The sequence below is a fragment of the Anopheles coustani genome, chromosome 2 (assembly GCF_943734705.1).
Source record: "Anopheles coustani chromosome 2, idAnoCousDA_361_x.2, whole genome shotgun sequence".
In the NCBI taxonomy this organism is placed as follows: Eukaryota; Metazoa; Arthropoda; class Insecta; order Diptera; family Culicidae; genus Anopheles; species Anopheles coustani.
In genome coordinates, this window is record NC_071289.1 from 17526745 (window position 1) to 17545431 (window position 18687).

Genomic DNA, 18687 nt, shown 5'->3' on the forward strand with positions numbered 1-18687 from the left:
ACGGTGCGCGTTTTTGACATCTGTCAAAAACTCACTACTAGAAATCCGGCCCATACTCGCTGTGTGGAAACGGCCCTTAAGTGCTCACCTCGTGTCTGGTTCGACTTACATCAAATCTAAGTAGATTTGGATCAAGTCAAAACCAAATTGAATCCAGTCGTACACAAATTAAATCTGATTTGCGTCCCAAACCAATCAAAGTTGATTCGAATCTCAATAGGATCAAATCTGTAGAACCCGTCAAATAGGATTCGAATCCTTAAAATCCGGCCAGGGATCGAATCTTCGGGTCTTCCGAATCTCGATTCAGCCAACACTAGATTAATACGTACAGCTTTCTCGGAAAGTACTGCTCGGTCCTGTTCATTTTCCGACTCGCGCACGGTTCTGAAAAGCCCCCATTTTTGCGGTGGTTCATGTGGAGTGCGTGCGAGGAGTGTCGGTGTCGTTTTTTTCGTGGTTTGTTCGATTTGTGTTCGCTGTCCAACCCAATTATATACCCTCAATTGCAGCGAGTTTCCGTAGCACGTACCATTTCCCAATCGTAGGATAATCGAAAGGGTGGTGTTGTGCGTGCGTCCGTGCGTTTGTGTGTGGGGGCGAAACCGATCGAAGTTGCCCGTGAATGCTGTAACATCCTGTGGTCCATCCTTTGCAAGTCGGTGCTACCGTTTTGCCATTCCGCAAAAAGGTTAAAACCACAGCCTTTCCTTGTGAAGTACGGCACCAGCAGACACGGTGGTGGTGGGGGAAAAACCCTCCTCTTTGACGACTGGATTACGTACGCGAAGAGAACCATTTTGATAAAACCGAGGACTGCAGTTACCAAACGGAAACACAAAGTCCACTCGCTGGTCCAATGATCGTCCTTGAAAGGCACATCCGATGCCCGCACGTCAGTAAACACACAGCATCACCGCCACGGGCAGCAGCGGAATCTTCTGGTTCACAGCAGTCTAATCGTTTTTCAAACATTGCGGACCACGACGTGCGGCCGTAGAGGTGCATTGCAGGGTGCAATAAACGGAGACTAGGGTGGACCGCAGTGATAAGCCAGAAGCGACACGACAATGAGAGGTTGTTACGAAGCTTATCACTTCCCAGCTCCGTCAAGAGTGTTGGTCCCCGTGATGGCCACAAATGACATTGCCATTAGACGGTGATTAACGATACGGCGGTGCCCCGCGCACAACACAACGGGCGAGTCGGTGGACGGGAGGGATGAAGTTTATGGCGGATCGCGGCGGAGGAAGCGGAAGGTGCCGTAAAAGCCAATAATAATAGCAACCGCGCTCGCGAGAATCCCCACCTCGACGAAGCGCGGGGGTTGCCATCTCCGATCCGAAGGCACTCCGTACCAGTCGGTCGTTGACGGTGGTTGTGCGCTGTTGTGCGTTTTTCGTTTTTCGGTTCTGTCCTTTTCTCGGCACGGGGGTTGGCACGGTGTGAACGGGTGTGCAGGGCAACGGTGTGTCCTTTTTTGGCTGACCGGTGGTAGGTGCCCCGAAGGCTGGTGGATATTTTGTGTGTGTGCGTTTTTTTTATTTCTTCTTCTGAATCTGTGCTGTTCAGTTTGTGTACTTACTTACGAAAGTGTACTTTCCTAAAGCGAATTACCATAGTGACGAATCCGTCTCCTCCGGTCCGATGGCACCGTTTGCGTCGACCAAAGTGGTGAACGTAGAACGCCTGGGATTCGCTTTACCGTTCGCTTGTACTACGTTGGCATAAAACGTTGGTGGTCGGCAGCTAAAATCGATAATACTCGGGGCCCTTTTTGGTGCGCTTGTTTCGTGTGGTACGGTGGTGTGTTTTTGCCTGGTGGCGGTACGTGCGTGCCATTGAGTGTTGCGGGGACGTGCGTGCAGTTGTTCGTTACCTTCGTTTTTATGTTGTAAACCAAAACCCGTGCTAAAAACATTGAATATTAAAGGCAGGGGAACGAAAACAGCTCTATTCATGATTCATGGTGACTATGGCACTGTGGTCGTTCGCCGGGACAAAACAGCAAAATCCAAGTTGGCGCCGTCGTGAAGCCTGTGGGTTCGCTTCGATGGATAAAACTAAGAAAACTTCAAAATCAATATTGTTTTTTGTTGAAACTAGGTAAAACGGCCCGGTTACACGGCCCAGTTACAGGGCCCGTTTACAGGGCCAGGTTACAGTGCCCGTTTACAGGGCCCGGTAACATAGCCCGTTGACAGGTCCCGGTTACAGGACCCAATTACAGGACTCGATTACAGCGCCCGTTTAAAGGGCCCGGTAACACGGCCCGGTTACAGGGCCCGGTAACACGGCCCGTTTATATGGCCCTTTTAAAGGGCCCGGTAACACGGCCCGTTTAAATGGCCCGGTTACATGGCCCGGTAACACGTCCAATTTGCAGATCCCGGTTACAGAGCCCGTTGACAGGACCCGTTTACAGGGCCCGGTAACATGGCCCGTTTACATGGCCCGGTAATACGGCCAATTTACAGGTCCCGGCTACAGGGCCAAACCTTATGGATGTAGTTTTATTGTTGATTTTATTCTGCGTAGGGCATTTTCATCACGTGAAGCACAACCTTTCCGAAGAGTAAATGCAATGTCCGATTCGAAATTGTCCCCAAAATCACGAAAACGTTTCATTTCCTTCCTATTACAAACATTGAATGAAACTGTGCAGCAGATTTCCGCTTTGCTTTGTTTTATTTTCCAGCAAAGTAACCATCGATAATCAATGTAACCATCGATTACCAAAAACAAAATGTTTCCCTTCCATCCTGCATCCATAGTATCCTTAGCGACAGCAAAGCGTTTAAGGGGAAATTCCGACGCTGTAGGGGAACCTAACGCGTAGAAATTGTCTGCATCTCACTTTCGCGCTCCCTTCACTCGCTTTCAATGCTATTGCTATCTAAGCTCATGGCATGGTGTAACAGTAATTTGAGAGGCGACTAGGTAAAACGGCCCGGTTACACGGCCCAGTTACAGGTCCCGGTTCCAGTTGACAGGTCCCGGTAACACGGCCCGTTTACAGGGCCCGGTAAACGGCGGTAAGACGGCCCTTTTACAGGGTCCAGTAACACAGCCCGTTTACAAAGCCCGGTAGCACGACCTGTTTACAGGGCCCGGTAACACGGCCCGTTGACTGGTCCCGGTTACAGGGCCCGGTAACACGAACAATTTACAGGACCCGTTTACATGGCCCGGTAACACGGCCCGTTTACAGGGCCCGGTAACACGGCCAATTTACAGGGCCCGGTAAACGGCGGTAACACGGCCCGTTTACAGAGCCCGGTTACATTGCCCATTTACAGGACCCGTTTACAGGGCCCGTTAACATGGCCCGGTGACACGGCCCGTTAACAGGACCCGCTTACGTGGCCCGGTAACTCGGCCCGTTTACTGGGCCAAACTTTATGGAAGTAGTTTTATTGTTGATTTTATTCTGCGTTGGTTATTTCCACCAACGGGTGCACCTTTCCGAAGAGTAAATGCAATGTTCGATTCGAAATTGTCCCCAAAATCACGAAAACGTTTCATTTCCTTTTGTATGCCCAGAGAAAACGGGAACTATTTTACTACGATGGTGCAAACAGTATTACGCATACGGTACATGGGGTACACGGTGGTGCAAACATTATCACGCATACGGTATTTGGTTTCCCTTAGCAACAGCATAGCGGTTAAGGGGAAATTTCTACGCTGTTAAGGGGAACCTAACGCGTCAGCACAGTGCATCTCATTTTCGCCCTCCCATCGCTCGCTCACTTCTCGCTATTGCTATCTAATGCCATCGTTACGGCTAACTGTAATTTTAGAGTGGATTCATCAAAGAAATTGATGTAAAACCATAGATTTTTACAAATGCCACTTGGGAAGAAAAATGGCACACAAATGAGAAGTGCAAATAAATTTTTACACCTTGCCAAATGCATTTCACATGGCCAGTTTTCGAATGAGATATGAATTTTTAACTAGAACTAATAATAGATATTAAAGTTATGGAAATTTTCATTTGCCCTCTCATTTGTCAGCAGCCATTAGGCGTCTCCATCGTAATTATGATTAGGTAAAAGTGATCACCTGCATCAACCCTTCGAGCTTGTTTGGTTTGTTGATTTTTTTTATAGATCTAGGTAGTTTCAAGGTATTGGCCACATTATTTATTTATTTTCACAACCACAAACGCACAATACATCAGTGTTTGGAACTATGGCGCCATATGAAATGTTGAGATAAATTTCGCACCAAGTGTTGAATTTAATTTCAAAACAGCTGTCAGTGCAAAGAATAAGTCATAAAATATGATCAGTTTTAAAAATAGTTGAAAAAATTTTGTACACATTTTGGTCCCAAACTGCCCATTGTGCAAGGGCCGTGCTGTCAACTCGCATGTGGGCCAGGGGACGGACGTAAGGGAAAGGTCACTCATCGACGATGTGCAGTGACCGAATTCGATACCAAACCTGCGATAACCACTGCTGATTCATGTGTTTTCAATGCGCATACGTAGTGCCACGGCCGATAAACAAGTGCACATATTGTTTGAGCTATTTTCGGTAGTTTCTTGTGGATTTTCGAATCCCGACACGATTTGCCCAGCTGCCCCCTGCTGCAATTTGGACGGTGTTCAAATCCGTCCTCGCCATTTTGTGAGTGTTTATTCGGAACATTGTCCGCGCGAGATCGACTCTCTTTATCCATCGCATACGGGCGGCTCGGTTTGCTCTCTTTCGCTCTCGCTTCTTTCCATTACATTGTGTCCACGGCACGATTACATCCTTTGATCTGTGATGAATCAATAACGTTGGTGGGTTTTAAAAAGCGGTGCTCCGGCAGCAGCCGTTTGCAAGAGAAGGTTGATTTAATGTCGTGCAAATAGTTGTGAAAACAAATCAAACTCCTCGTACGTCATCTTGAGGGTTCCGCAGCTCCAAACACTCACGTGACTCTTTGGGCACTCACCGTGCGGTTTCGAGTCACTCACTGGGGCGAGTAATTTTGACAGCTGAGACAGTGGGTATCCCTTCTTCCGGCTCCCCTTTAAAAATGGTTGATATGAAAAGATAGTTATAGCAAGTTGACTAAAAACTTGTGAACATTTTCAGAAAAAAAAACGGTTTGGATCAAACATCTTCCTTGCCAGTAGTTTTGCACAACTCGAAGCTCTTTTTTAGTATGCTGTTTAGGAATGGAATCAGCTCAAATATAGTGAAGCAAAAAGGATGCAACCGACTTTTACCTGGAAAAGTATTATAAAAAGTAGTAAATATTTCAACCGGTAAAGGTACCGAGCAACAGCCCCAAACGAGGAGGCTTCGGAGGATGTTTTCTTTCGATTTCGGGGCCCGTCCCATTTTGTTGGGTCACGTAATCCTTCGGAAACCCCAAAACCGGATCCACCATGTTACCCACGTGCGAACGGAGCACGGTAGCGTCGAAATAGCAAATAACTTCCCAACCAAAATGTCCAAAAACGAAAAGGAAAGGTATCCCCGACGGCGCCCGGTGGTTTCAATTGACTTGGTTCGCCTTCCGTCCCGTCGGCCGCCGGGCTTCTGTTTCTGTGCGCAATGGCACTTTCAATGGCTAATTAATTACACAAACTCAGCAGCAACGGTCAACCCGAAATAAAAAGTGGGGAGGCAACAAACAAACTCTCGGTCAGGGAGGGAGACGAGAAACGGTGAAGATAAAAACTGGGTTTCGTACTTCTCGCTCCGGGAAAAACAGGTCGAGACCGAAGCCCACACTTTCCACGCGGGGGCGTGTGTAGTTATGGAAAAGTTCTTGCTCATTTAGCTGGGAAAAGGCATCATTCGGGTGCTTGCGTTTTCCGGGTCAGCCGGAGCTGGCTAGCGATCCAGGGTTGGGTTTTATGTGCAGCCTTGCATCGGCAACCAACCGGCAAAACCCAGCCGTGTACCGTTTCAGGTTACGGGTTAATTGCTTGGACCATGGCTCAATTCGGTCGCCCGGGGAACATCAAGACGGTGGCAAGCAAAATGGTAGTAAAGATAATTTCCCCGACATTAAAATGTCTTGTACACCAGAGATACAAATGGAACTAAAGGAAAAATCTCACTAATTTAGAAAGTACTCACCACAATTCAAAGGCCACTGATTAGCCACTGATATTTGAACAAAAAGGGGCTATAATCAAAACAGCCGACAACACAGGCCATGTAGTGTCGCCTGGTTGGTGGTTATATACTTGGTTATTTTATTTTATTTCTAACTGAAAAGTGTCCGAACAGAATATTTGAGGGTTCAATTTAAATGCAAAAATAGTCACATGGAACTGGCAATTTAACAAATCGCAAGCAAAGGACACTCCAATCGGGAGACAGAAAGCGAGCCCGTGCTTCGGAAGGAATTCGCGAGTCAACCACATAGAACACCACCACCACCACCACCACCATCCGCCGGGGGCCTTCCAGCGCGGGAAAACCAAACCCGGGGGACGATCAAGTGTTTGCACTAGTTCCTCCGTATCTGGCCGCCTTGTTTGATCATTCTTTTTCAATATTTATTAGAATTTACGTACGAACAGCAACGCGCTCTGTGAAATTTGTTTACTTTCCATTTAATATTTGTTTACATCCAGTAGTCTGTGGTGCGTATCAGGAGACAGCGTTGACAGCACACCAAAATGATGTGATCGGATACATACTGAAACGGAGCCATTACATCCAAGCGTGTATCCGGACGTCAGAGTGTTAATATTCCCGCCTTTCTCTCCCACCTTCTCTTACAGTTTCCGAGTTGTTGTTGTTGTTGTTGTTCGGGAAGGTTTTCCACGGAAGCGAACGCGGGAATCCTCACGCATCCAGGCACTCCAGGCCGTAAGTGTGAGTGCGTGTTTGTGTGTGTGTGCGCCGTGTGTTGCCATCGACGTAAAAGGTGCGTGTGCCCCCCCCGGTTAGGAGCGGAAACGAGCGGTGTGTCCCCCTGTTTCCGTGTGCGCGCGTGTGTCTGTGTGTGCGTGGGAAAATAATTTCCGGTGCGCGTTTGTAGTGCATCGGCGGAAGCAGCGGCAGGAGCAGGATCAACCCCACACCCCGACACGATCACCGTGGTGTATTGTGCGGCGATCGAGTGTGTGTGTGTGTTCGGGTTGGGAAAAGTGTGCGAGTGTGCGATTTTTGTTGTTGTTTTTGTTGTTCGTTAACGCAGAAAAAGGGCAGTGAAGGCGAGGAGAAAGTAGAAGAAAAGGGGAAGCGCAACAGATCGCCACCACCAACCATCGCCAGTGTTTCGGTTTCCGTTTCCGATTGTAAAGCTGACCGACCACAGCCTGCCTACTCGTGAGGCAAGTGGGAAGAAGATCACCGAAGGCGGCACCGATCAAGGTGCGGTAACGTCTTGCTAATCGAGAAAACAACCGACGAAGACGGAGGAGTTCTTTTTCGCGGCCGACAAGCGCGTGCCACAATCGCTTTCTTCCAAAAGCCCACAAAGGATCCAAGGCATAACCCTTGTTGTAGGGCCCCCCCACCGCAAAACAAGCAGCATCGCGCACCCCAAACCCCGGTCGCCGCCTGTATGAGCAACGTGTGCCGCCGATAGGAGCTCCGGACGCAGCAAGCAGCAGCAGCAGCAAGGAACGAGGAAGAACCACGGACCCGACGATGGATTGCAAACGGATTTTGCGCTACTCGCCACTAGCAGTGCTGCTCCTAGTCACCCTAGTCTTTGCACAAAACTCAGGTATTTCAAACGCTCCCCGCTTACCGTTTTCCGTTTCTTCTCCCACTGTACTTTACGTCTTTTCCTTCGATCGGTTTCGATCCTCTTCTCCTGTGCGTGCGTGCAGTACTACAACCTTCACCCTTTCTACAACCAAAACTTCTACTGCTGTTGTACACAAACTAACCTTTTCTTTAATAACAAAAACAAATCCTTTACGTTCAAAAAATGTTTCACTAACTCTAAACACCTGTTTTATTGTTTCTTACAACGCTGTCAATGAAATGAAAATAGATTTCTTTCCATTCTATTTATCTTTTCTTTCGTCAACTCTTCAAACGGGTTATGTTCTGTTGATATTGTAAAAAGATTGTTATATTTTTTCTTACCCCAACTTCGATGTTACCTGTCGAATCCCTTTTTACAATATGCTGTGTTTCGGGATATCGCAAATATGTTTACCTACCGTTTTCTTTATTTATTTATATAAACTCTTTTATAATAAACTCTCGGCTTATGGGACCGTCGTGTACAAACGAGAAAAAAGAGACACCGTATCCGATTACGGATGGTAAAACGATGCAAAACAAATTGTAGTTACACCTTTCTAGTGTCATGGAGCCGTTGTAGCGCCTGTCAGTAAAAAATATTGGTTTATCTGTTTCGAGTCATCGCCCCCTTTGTTTCCACATCAACACATTGCATTCCGGCCGAATGACAAACATCTTTGGTGTGTATGATTTACTTGAGCTTGGTATGTTTATGTTTTCCTCCCCGCCCGAGCGTCATCAACCTCATCGCCGCAATCGATTTTGTGTATATCATAGGCCGTAGGTGCTCCGGTAAAGAAAAAATCAACTGGCTAGAAACTCTCCTCTATGGCTTTTACCATATTTTGCCCAGCATCATGAGAGTATCTACCGAATTTCCCGGCGCGCAAAACATTTCATCAAAGCATTTCCCTGCATAAAAAGCCGTACGATCATGCGCTAAGCTTTTTTGTTTTCCATTTCAAATCGACGCGTTTTGGTGTCCCTTTGCTCCTCCATCAACACTTGCCCTGTCTGAGGATTATGTTTTTTGACATTGTTGTGATCTTCGTCTGCTTCTTTAGATCAGGGGTCGGCAAAGTCTGGCCCGCCAACTGATTTTATTCGGCCCGTCAGAAAATGTTAGTGCTTCATACAAAAAACTAGAGTTGTGTAACTCAGATTCAGAATCCTTAATCGCTATGATACTTTGCGTTTTAGAGGATTCATGAATCTTTGGATGAGAGATTCATGAATCCCAAAGCAACATCAACTAAGGAAAAGTGATGAGCCAAAAAATGGGTAGAGAGACCCTCTTTTTTTTTAATCCATGATCCAATCAAAGAAACGTCGAGATTAGTGCAAGATCCTTGAAAGATTCATGAATATTCATTCGGGTGACAAAAAGTTTATCAAGCTTTGAAGATTCGAATCTCCACAGATTCATGAATCTATCGGAATGAATCTTAGATGAAAGATTCATATGAACGAATCTCACCAAAAGATTCATGAAGCACAGCACTACAAAAAACCTATCTCAATTTTTATCGGATTTGTTCACGATGTATGGTTTATTTTCTTCCCAAAAATGAATATTTAAATTGTTGTTGAACGAGGTGTTGTTCCTGTCATATGTTGGAAAACCAAAATCAAAATTCAACGAAAATAGGTATCAAAATGTTGAAAAAAGTTTTATTATATAATTTCAAATATTTATTCTTTTACCACTTTTTATGTAACTTTACTATTGAGAAAGTTGATACTCCATTCAAAAGAGTACTACTTTGAAAATATTAAATAGTCGTTGATAAGGCATCCGGCCCGCACTTTCGGTTTCCTTAAAATCATCGGGCCCTTTTTTGGGAAATGTATGCCAACCCCTGCTATAGATTAATCATATACATAAACTCTCCTCCATAAACTCTCCTACAGCATGAAATAGTACATTAAAAGTATCACAGCGTACCCGCAGGCTTGTTTTAAGGAACTGTCATGTTTTGAGACAAGTTTTCTAAAAATCTTCGAAGGATGCGTAGGGGAGCCATTTTTTTTTCCTCGAATCATGAACACAAATTGGGATTGCAATGCTGTGGGTGGTGAAAACGTTGAAAAAGGGAAACAAAATTTCAGTCCCTGCATGTAAAAGTTGTGCAAACGAAAATCTTTAAGCAAATTTCGTGCGTAGCTTGTTTCTGCCTCAGGAAAAAAGAGAGAGAGGAAAACTCTCGCCTGTATTTTATATAGCCGGCATGTTAATGTATGCGCCGTACGCCGGCATTGTTGGGATTAAATCTCGAGGATCTTGGGTGTCCTCGGTTTAGTTGAATTGTGTCGCCCTACGCACGGTTCAGGTGGAGTATTAGCATGGGAGCTTTTCCCCCGCCCCACCAACCAACAACCATGCCGGGCTCCACGCGTGTATGATGTGTTTGGTAGCAGAGGAAGAGTTTTCCACAACACACAACGAAGAAAATGAACCCTTTCCATATCGTTCGCAGCGCAAGATGGAAGGGATGTTCCACTGCGAAGGGACTTTAAAATGAGCTTTTCCTCGCTGTTGATGTTGGTGTAACTATCCTTTTCTTGTCTGTTGGCTTGTCGGCGTTTGTTCGTATGGATGTTTCCTCCAAAGAGAAAGCAGCTCCTATATCCTATCATCTCACGCTCCGTGCTTTCCGAAGGGTTCCGACAACCGGCCCGAGGAACCCAGTTGGAGCCCAAGCAAGAGGGCCCTCCTAGGGTATGATAATACATTTTCCGATGTAAAAGGGATTTTCCCTCACATTCCCTCCCGGGGTGATTCCGTCCAGCGAAGTTGTTTCACCCGGATTGGATTGGTTTCGCGTCACCCACCCCTTTCCCTCCGTTTTAACTCCGTTTTCCCTTTTCTTTATGTTTTGTTTTTGGGAAAATCTGTGTGACGATGCTCCGTTCTCTCGTTCCGTTGTTTCAGCCATCTATTGGTTTTCTTACCCATCGCAGGCGGTCGCTTTTCCTTTCGTATATTCTCTGCGCCCCCCCCATTTTTCCTTACGTCAATGTCGCAATGTCGTCCACCGAGCACACATACACACACAACCACGTGCGTTGTGTCTTTCGGTCCTTGGGACGCATGATGATGTTGTGTCGTCGTTACATAACTCTTCAACAAAGGCCTCCACACGCTCTGCTTTGCAATTACAGATAAAGCCTCGGCCCAGCAAATGCCTGTTAGTGTGTGTGTTTGTGTGTCTGTGTGCGGATTTTCGACAGGACGTTCAGGGAGCTTTTCTTCGCCTGAAAAACACTGAAACACTCAGCAAAAAAAAAAGGGAACCAAAAAAAGCACACACAAAACAAAAGGAAAACACACAGAAGAAATCGGTGGTGGGCAAAGTTTTCCCTCGACCGGAGGCTTTTCGCTGCCAATGCTCTCCCCCCTTTTTTGCAACAACGATTTCCACGACGTTACACAACGCCACCAACCACACGCTGTCCGGTCGATGTGTGTGTGTGTGTGTGTATTTTATCGTTCACCGTTCGAAATCCTTGAACTAATTTATCCCTTACGATGTTCTGGATGGACCTTGGGGGGGTTCGATTGTTGTGTTTGATTATGCAATTTTCTGTCGACCAGAACTAACTACAGGTTCTTCGTACGCTTGGATGGAAAAGAGATTATTTTTCTATTTGTTAGGATTTGTTTTATGCAATTAAAGTTATTTTAAGAACGTTTTTATCTTCAACAAATATTTTCAATTTAAAAAACAGGTCTTCTTTCATAACAATTTTATCTCAACCAACTAGTCATTCGTCATTTTAAAATAATCGGTACTAAAAAAAACCACCCCCCACCCCAACACAAATCATCGCTTCGTTGAGTTCCGAGCACACGCTGTGTTTGTTCGCAAACCAATTATGAATGCAATAAACGGACGCGAGGGACCTTGGTTGTGTAGAAAACCCCGATGGCGTCAATCGGCGTGCCACCTCGGAATTGGCATCATCGACATTGGCGTTTCGTGTGACACTGACAGGGTGGCACCCACACACACGCGCGCTCTACTGTTTCCTTCAGCGATGGATTCAAGCAAACCGGTATTTTGTGGAAGTCGTCGTCATCTCTCCCTCAGCTCTTTTTGTTTCTCGTTAAGGCCTTAGCTGTACAGTCGTGGCTTGGTCAATGTTGTTAAAAATCATCTGCGAGTCGTTGACATGAGCGTTTTTAAACACGAAACAAAGCAAGTTTCTTATCAACGTCACACAGCGCCCCGTCGAAGAACGGTTTGCGTCTTGCGTCTAAGAAAACAGCTCCATAGAGTAATCGAGCAAGAACCGGTCGTGTTGTCAGGGGGTGACGACTACCGACACCCGCGTTGCATGCGTCATCTCGACGTCGGCATTTCGTCACACACAAGTTCCAGCGAAACGCGATCGATGGAATGGGAATAAAATGAACCTGCACATACATATATATTCAGCAATGTACGCCTCGCGATCACCTACGCAAAGGCTCGGTAAAACATATCAGGTGTGTAAAAATACACCACGGAGCCCCGGAATGCATCATCGGTGAGCGATTTCGCGTGACTTAATTGAAATGGATGCGCGCGGGAGTGAGGACTTTCTTAACATTTCCACCACCCCCCGTGAGCGTTTGGAGCGTGTAGGAGTGCGAAATTGATTTCAACCCGACGCCCTCCTCCTCCTCCGCCGACGCTAGGTCCCATTGTCTCTCGCGGCAGGACGGCAGGAAAAACTATTTTTGCATCGCCCACCCCTCACCCGAACCCGGTGGGTGGGCTCCGTCGTCATAAGCGGATAAGCCACCGCCTAGTGTGCCTTTCGTGCGATGATGGTTGCCTTTCCTACACCCGGTTTTTACCGCCTTCGACGCCGACTAATTAGAAAAGAAGCCGTCGGTGGAAGGTGCAAAAACGTCATCCATGCAGAAAGCACTCCAACCACCCCGGGGTTGTTAGATATTTGCCTTTAGTCTACAACTCACACGCCTGGCGGTGGCGCTATTTATTCGTTCGACACTTGACACGAAACCAGGGTGACTGTGAGGTATTTCTAAAGTGAGCGTTTTTTTTTTAAGTCATTTCAACGATAGAAATACTCGATAAGTCTTGTTCGGTTCAGTCAATAAAAAATCTGTACGCTTACTAATCATAAAAGTTTTGTTTTTGCGTCGTGCACGTTTAATTTTCCTATTTTTAACTCATGCGTGGAAAGTATAACGAACGAATAAAGTTTTTTAAATGACGCATTCATAACTATTTTTTCTCGTTTTATCAGAGTTATCACTAACAAGGTTATGAAACACCAACCATATGACTAAGTATGTTTCATTTCAAGCTTAAAAAGAACTGAGCATTAATTTAATAATTTTTAAAATACATTTCAAGGGAGTAGAAATTCCTGTTTATTCAGAATTAACAATATGACACACACATGTACTTATGAAAGAATTCATTCGGTATGCAGAGCATTATTTCACTGTTGACATAGAACTCATGGAAAATAATCTTCTGAATATCGACCATTAAGTGCAACTTAAAAAACTGGAATGGAAAAAACAGTGTGGAGAGGTTGACTGTAGTCATTTATTAAAGTTGCAAAAAATGAAACATTTTTTACTTCACCCGGGAAAATTTTATTTAAGTTTGATGGCTTTAGAAACCACAGGAACATGAAATTTAAATTTGTTTTGTTCGCACCATCATTAAAAATTGTCTATAAAATGTACCCAACCAATGGTTTTTGGAAACGAAGTAAAGATTAATTTTGCGAATGAATTTATTTTGTAATTACTATATCTTTTATGTTATACATATGTTCGTTTACTTATTGTATATGTACATTTACTTTACCTTTTATTGATTATTTTACAAACTGATATAGTGGAAGGCTCTTGTAAATATACAAATTTATCCTTAGAAAAGCTTGGTCTGTTTGTTATTTTGATTAAGAAACAAGTTTCAGTATTTGTTTTACATCAAAATTTCATCAAAAATGATTGTACAAAAAAAGTGTTCTAGAAACGCTCGGCGTTGAAAGTGTTAAACTTTTATTCATGCCAATTTACATTTACATTGCAAGACGCAGATTACCTTCATCAGTATCTGGTTGTTAATCTGCGGTTGGATGATTTGAAAAGTTCTACTGCATTCCAATCAGCTCGCAATTAACATCTGCATGTGCTACCTCGGTGAAGAAATTATCAGCCTAACCGCTTATGGTTAAGCTCTCGCGTAATACGTCATCCCCAACAGTCCCGGGTCTCGGTATATCTCTCATCTGCAATGCAGTCTCCGTGCGTGGCTGGACGCACGGAGATGGCCGGCATCGGGGGGTTGCTATTTACTTACCCTCGCAAATGGAAGCCGCCTTCCATATCTCCTATCTGCGAGCTTCATAACTCACTTAGCGCCACCGACGAATGGTCGTAATTACCATGCGCCGTGTCGCCAGATCCCATTTCTGGTCCGGTTCGCTTTTCTGTTGCCGGTTGCGTGGATTTTCACCTTCCTCGAGAACCCGAAAGGCGTCGACCTCCTCGCGGGAGCAATCTCGAGCCGCATTATTATTGCGCATCGGTCTCTTAACGACACGGCTTCATTCCGTGGCCTGCTGCAGGTATGGCACGCCTCGTGTTACACTCTGCTGTTTGACAAGTGTTGGTTGGTTTGGTTGCGATAAGGAATGTTATCATTGCGGGGAGATGATTGCTCGTTAGCCACACGCATTTTACGGCGAGATAAAAGTCACCTTCGCCAAAGCCCTGGCAGTCAGATGACACGGGTTGCATATGAAGGTGGTGACACTGAGCTCCGGGAGGTGTCGTAAATTCTGGTTAGAACACAAATTGCCTAATCCTCTACACGGGCATAAGAGGGCCGTGGCCTTTTCCATCAAGCACCAGTGTCGTGTGATGAGATTAATTTTCTCCCGTTTCTAAATGTGAAAACTTTCTTCTTTTCCCAAGCTCGCGTTTCCGAGCGCTCGGTCTCGCACCTCGTGGATCTAATTTATGGCTCAAGATGAGCTCACTCGGTCCGCGGTCGATCGATTTACGGACCTGATCTGGATCCCGATTAATCTGCACCACTACGGCGGTGGTTTAGCAGGGAGTGGAAGAGGAAAAACAATGGACACCGCAACTCCGTGTTGCCCAACCGGGGAGGGATGATCGTGTTGATTGCTCCCCATCCCCATCAAGCCTGTCGATAGCTTTTGTTTCGCGTTCCCCAAAATCATCACAATCCACACCCTCGAACCGAAAATCCGAAAAATCATCGCGCGGACGAAAACCCCACACGCGTCGTCACGGTAGTTGTTGTTTATACGTTTCCCGGCGGATAAATCGACGGATCGCGATTATTTACAGAAATAATCCAACCTAGTCGGCCACCTTCCCGCCGTAGGTTTGGCGCCGTTTTTCCTTCCCGCCCGTCGACCGGGCCCGCCCTTGCGGTGTTATCCGTGGTGGAAATCCGAACGCACCATCGAACACGTCTCACACCCGCAGAGCGATCCAGCGGCGTTGGTGAGGAAGATGGGTTTATCCTCGATTTCACAGGGCACCGATCGAACCCAGCATATTGTTCTGGTTTTTCCACACCCGCTGTCCATCGCCCGGGAAAACCTCCCGAAGGTGATCAGACTTCAGACTTCTAACTGATCGATAATAAATTTCCGGATTTTTGCTAACATTTAACGAAACCCGAATCATTTACGTAAAATCATCATCAACAATGTGAAGCCCGGTGTAGTTATCGAATTCACCTTACAACTATAGGAATTTCTGGTAAGTTCATAAAATGAACGAGTTAATTTTTTGTGAGAAAACTTTATTTGTAGTCTGATCCATTTTTGAAGTTCGGGTCTTTTGTGTTCTTGTACAGGCCTTTAGATCAAAATTTTAAAAAATTTTTTTGTTTTTTTTTTTAAATACAATTTGACTTTCATATACGGCCATATAGCTGTGTATAATATCAAAGTCTGACGAAAAATTGCTCGAAACATTAGAAAATCGTCGTGAGAAGTAATATTCATGGTAAAGCTACCTAATGATGGAGTTAACCAGTCTTAGTCGGGTATTTTATATTTTTAATACACCATTTATGTGATACTATTCGATGCAGTGGAACCTTCTTCGACACATTATTAACTCGGTTGCCTTTTGATCGCAATACACTCTATTTCGACGATAATTTCCTCTCGTATGAAAATGGGCACAATATTTGATTCAAGGCATGAGAGCGATGAAGAATGTTTGAAAACTTAAAAAAATAAAATTATAGATGATAAGCTTCTCTAACAATCACAAAGAACTAAGTCGTACTAAAAGTGTAAGCATAGTTGCTCTAAAATTGAACATTATTTAATGAACAAATTTTCAAAATCGTTGGACATTGTCATTTTTCTTCTGTTTTCGACCATAAACTATATAAAAATAAAGAAGATCCTCACAATTATGTGCGCCATTTTCCTTCAAGGCACAACAACTTATTATAAGTTAATTAAGTATTATAGCCAACGAACGTAGACCGCGCTGTGAGATCAGTACTTCGGAAGCTTAGATTTTTAAGGGCCCTTTCTTTTTAGTCTTACATATACAGTTGTTTGTGATCCTCTCAGTGAGAAAGTAAGCAAATTATTGTTTCAAACGTTTTGCCTTATCTTTTTCATTCCTTCTCCCTTGAAGATCTGGGGATTAGAAGGATTTGCCTGTTCGGTTGCACAAATGGTTATTTTTTTTATCTTTTTTAATGTTCTTTACTCAAATTAATAAGCTAAGATATACCTAGGCTTTCTTTCAACCTTCTTTTCCCCGATTATAAGCCAAAACTATCCTTCATTAAACAGCTTCAGTAACAGAGGCCCCAATTCCGCCCGGCTTTCGTCGGCTGGCGATAATAAATCGCCAGTTGAAGGCCTTAAAATAATGAGCCACTGCCAGAAAGCGTGCGGCAAACATAAACATCGCCCGGCCGAAAAAGAAAACCGAACCGAACGGAAAACACTGCTTCTCTCGCCCGGTGGTGTTTTTCCTCCGAGCGAAAAAGCGAAGCACCAGCGGGATCCCCCATCAAGCCGCGCGGGCAAAACAAACAGCATAATAAAACACGCGAACGTCAAATTTTCCCAAGTAAATTTAAATACCACCCCCGGCCGCACACACCCGTCGGAACTAAGTTTGAAACGAAGCATCTACAAATTAAACAGAAATTTTGGACCGAAACGAAAAATAACGCCCGAATAGGGAAATCTCGGGCTGCGCTCGGGTGGTGGGTTTTTGCATTTGCGTCCGGATCGGCGGGGTTGGTCTAAAACAGTACAAAAAGAACCACGAGCGTTTCTTTTCGTCTTTTTTATTTTTTGCAAACCCACAACCACGAGGTTTATCCCAAACGCAGGTCGCAAACGAACGAGTGGCCGTCATCTTCTCTCGTGACGTGTTCTTGTACATTTCACCAGTTTTTATTCGCTTCTCTCTTTCTTTCGGCCAGGGTGGTGTCTTTTAGGTCTTTTTTTTCTTAATTCGCATTTTGTGTACCGCGTGTTTTGCTTTTCGCCTCCCCAACACCCATCAACCCCGCCGCCTGATCATGTTGCTCTTTACTGCTTCTATTTTATGCTGTCACCGAGCCGGACCGGTTCTTATGCTCCGCTTGTCGTAGTATGATTGGCCCACGGCCTTCTCGGAGGGTTGGAAGGAATGGGAGGAAGGGAAAGTAAACAGAGCCCCCCCCAGCACCAGAAACCTCCTCCTTGCTCCTCCAGGCACCCATCCGCCGCTCCGCTTTTTCCGATCGCCTAACGTTGAAAACCGGTGATGGAAAGGTTGGTGAGTAAGCGTTTGCGTACGCATGCGTCTCGCTTTTTCGGTGCCAACCGGGCGCCACTGAGCCCCCACACTCGCCTCTTCCTCCTCTCTCCCTTTTTGCGAGTCACTTCTCCGCACGCAAGAAAATCCCTCAAAGCTCAGGGAATTCTTCGGGGGTACGTTGGAAAAGTGAAGATAGAAATGCTGGATGTGGAACAAAAATAAAATAATAATCATAAAAAAACACACACACACACACACATCCCCAAAAGCTCGCACGGTCATATTTGTTCGGACATTAGGCGTAAGTGGGGTGTGGGAGGAGGGGTTTTTGTTGCCTGACATTAAAACAACAGTGTGGAAAAAAAGGCCGAAAGGTCAAACGGTTTTCGAGTTCGCGAGTTTGTCACCACAGCATCCCTCGCAGTAATTATTCCACCAAAGGAAAATCGAAGTGGAAATGTTGGTTCCCCCAGTTCCCAGGGTTTGTTTTTTTTCTTCTCTCACCCTCTTCGCCTCTCCCTCTTTCTCTTTCGTGCAGCTCACAAATGAATGAATTGTTTTCTGCCTAGTCAGCTGCTGCTGCTTGCCTCAAAGGCTCAATCGATCGAACCGCGCGCGGGGGTTCTTTCCTTTGGTCGGAAAATGTATGCTCGTTTTGCCACAAATATAGCTCTCTGTGGAGCCACTCGTTCGTGCGTGAAACGGTAGCAACCTTCGACTTCAATTAGCTCGATGAGGAGGCATATTCGGGCCTTCGCTTCAGTGGGGTCTCCATTTTCGTTTTCTGCTGCATGCGTGCGGTGGGATATTTTTACGATCAGCTGTGTGTTACTCCCGTTGCATGGGAGCAACCAGTTTGCAACAGCGAAACCACGATGTATATGTTGGAATGTTCACTCTTTTGATCCCATCAAACGATGATCGTCTCACCACAACTTTTTTAGTGACATTTGAAAATAAAACACAGCAATTGTCTCTAATTTGATCGAATAAAATTGATTGATTGCACCGGTTCAGCAAAACCCCCCTCCTCCATTTGGCGCCTGATAAGATTATTCTCCCTCCCAACATTGTGTTGTTCTTATCGGGGCACGACGTGATTGATAGCTCAATGGCCAACCGCAAATGTAACCTACATTCGTTCGTGACCGTCTCGCCACACTTTAC

At 45.3% G+C, this 18687-nt stretch overlaps 1 protein-coding gene across 1 annotated transcript in view; it reads left to right on the plus strand.

Annotated features, from left to right (window-relative positions):
- Positions 1-351: 351 nt before the first annotated feature.
- LOC131264011 (uncharacterized) overlaps positions 352-18687 on the plus strand; it is a 65398-nt gene continuing 47062 nt past the window's right edge. The window contains exons 1-2 of the mRNA XM_058266301.1: positions 352-459; positions 6743-7695. Coding sequence (XP_058122284.1) covers positions 7617-7695 — 79 coding nt within the window. The 5' untranslated portion in view covers positions 352-459; positions 6743-7616. The remainder of the gene's footprint in view (positions 460-6742; positions 7696-18687) is intronic.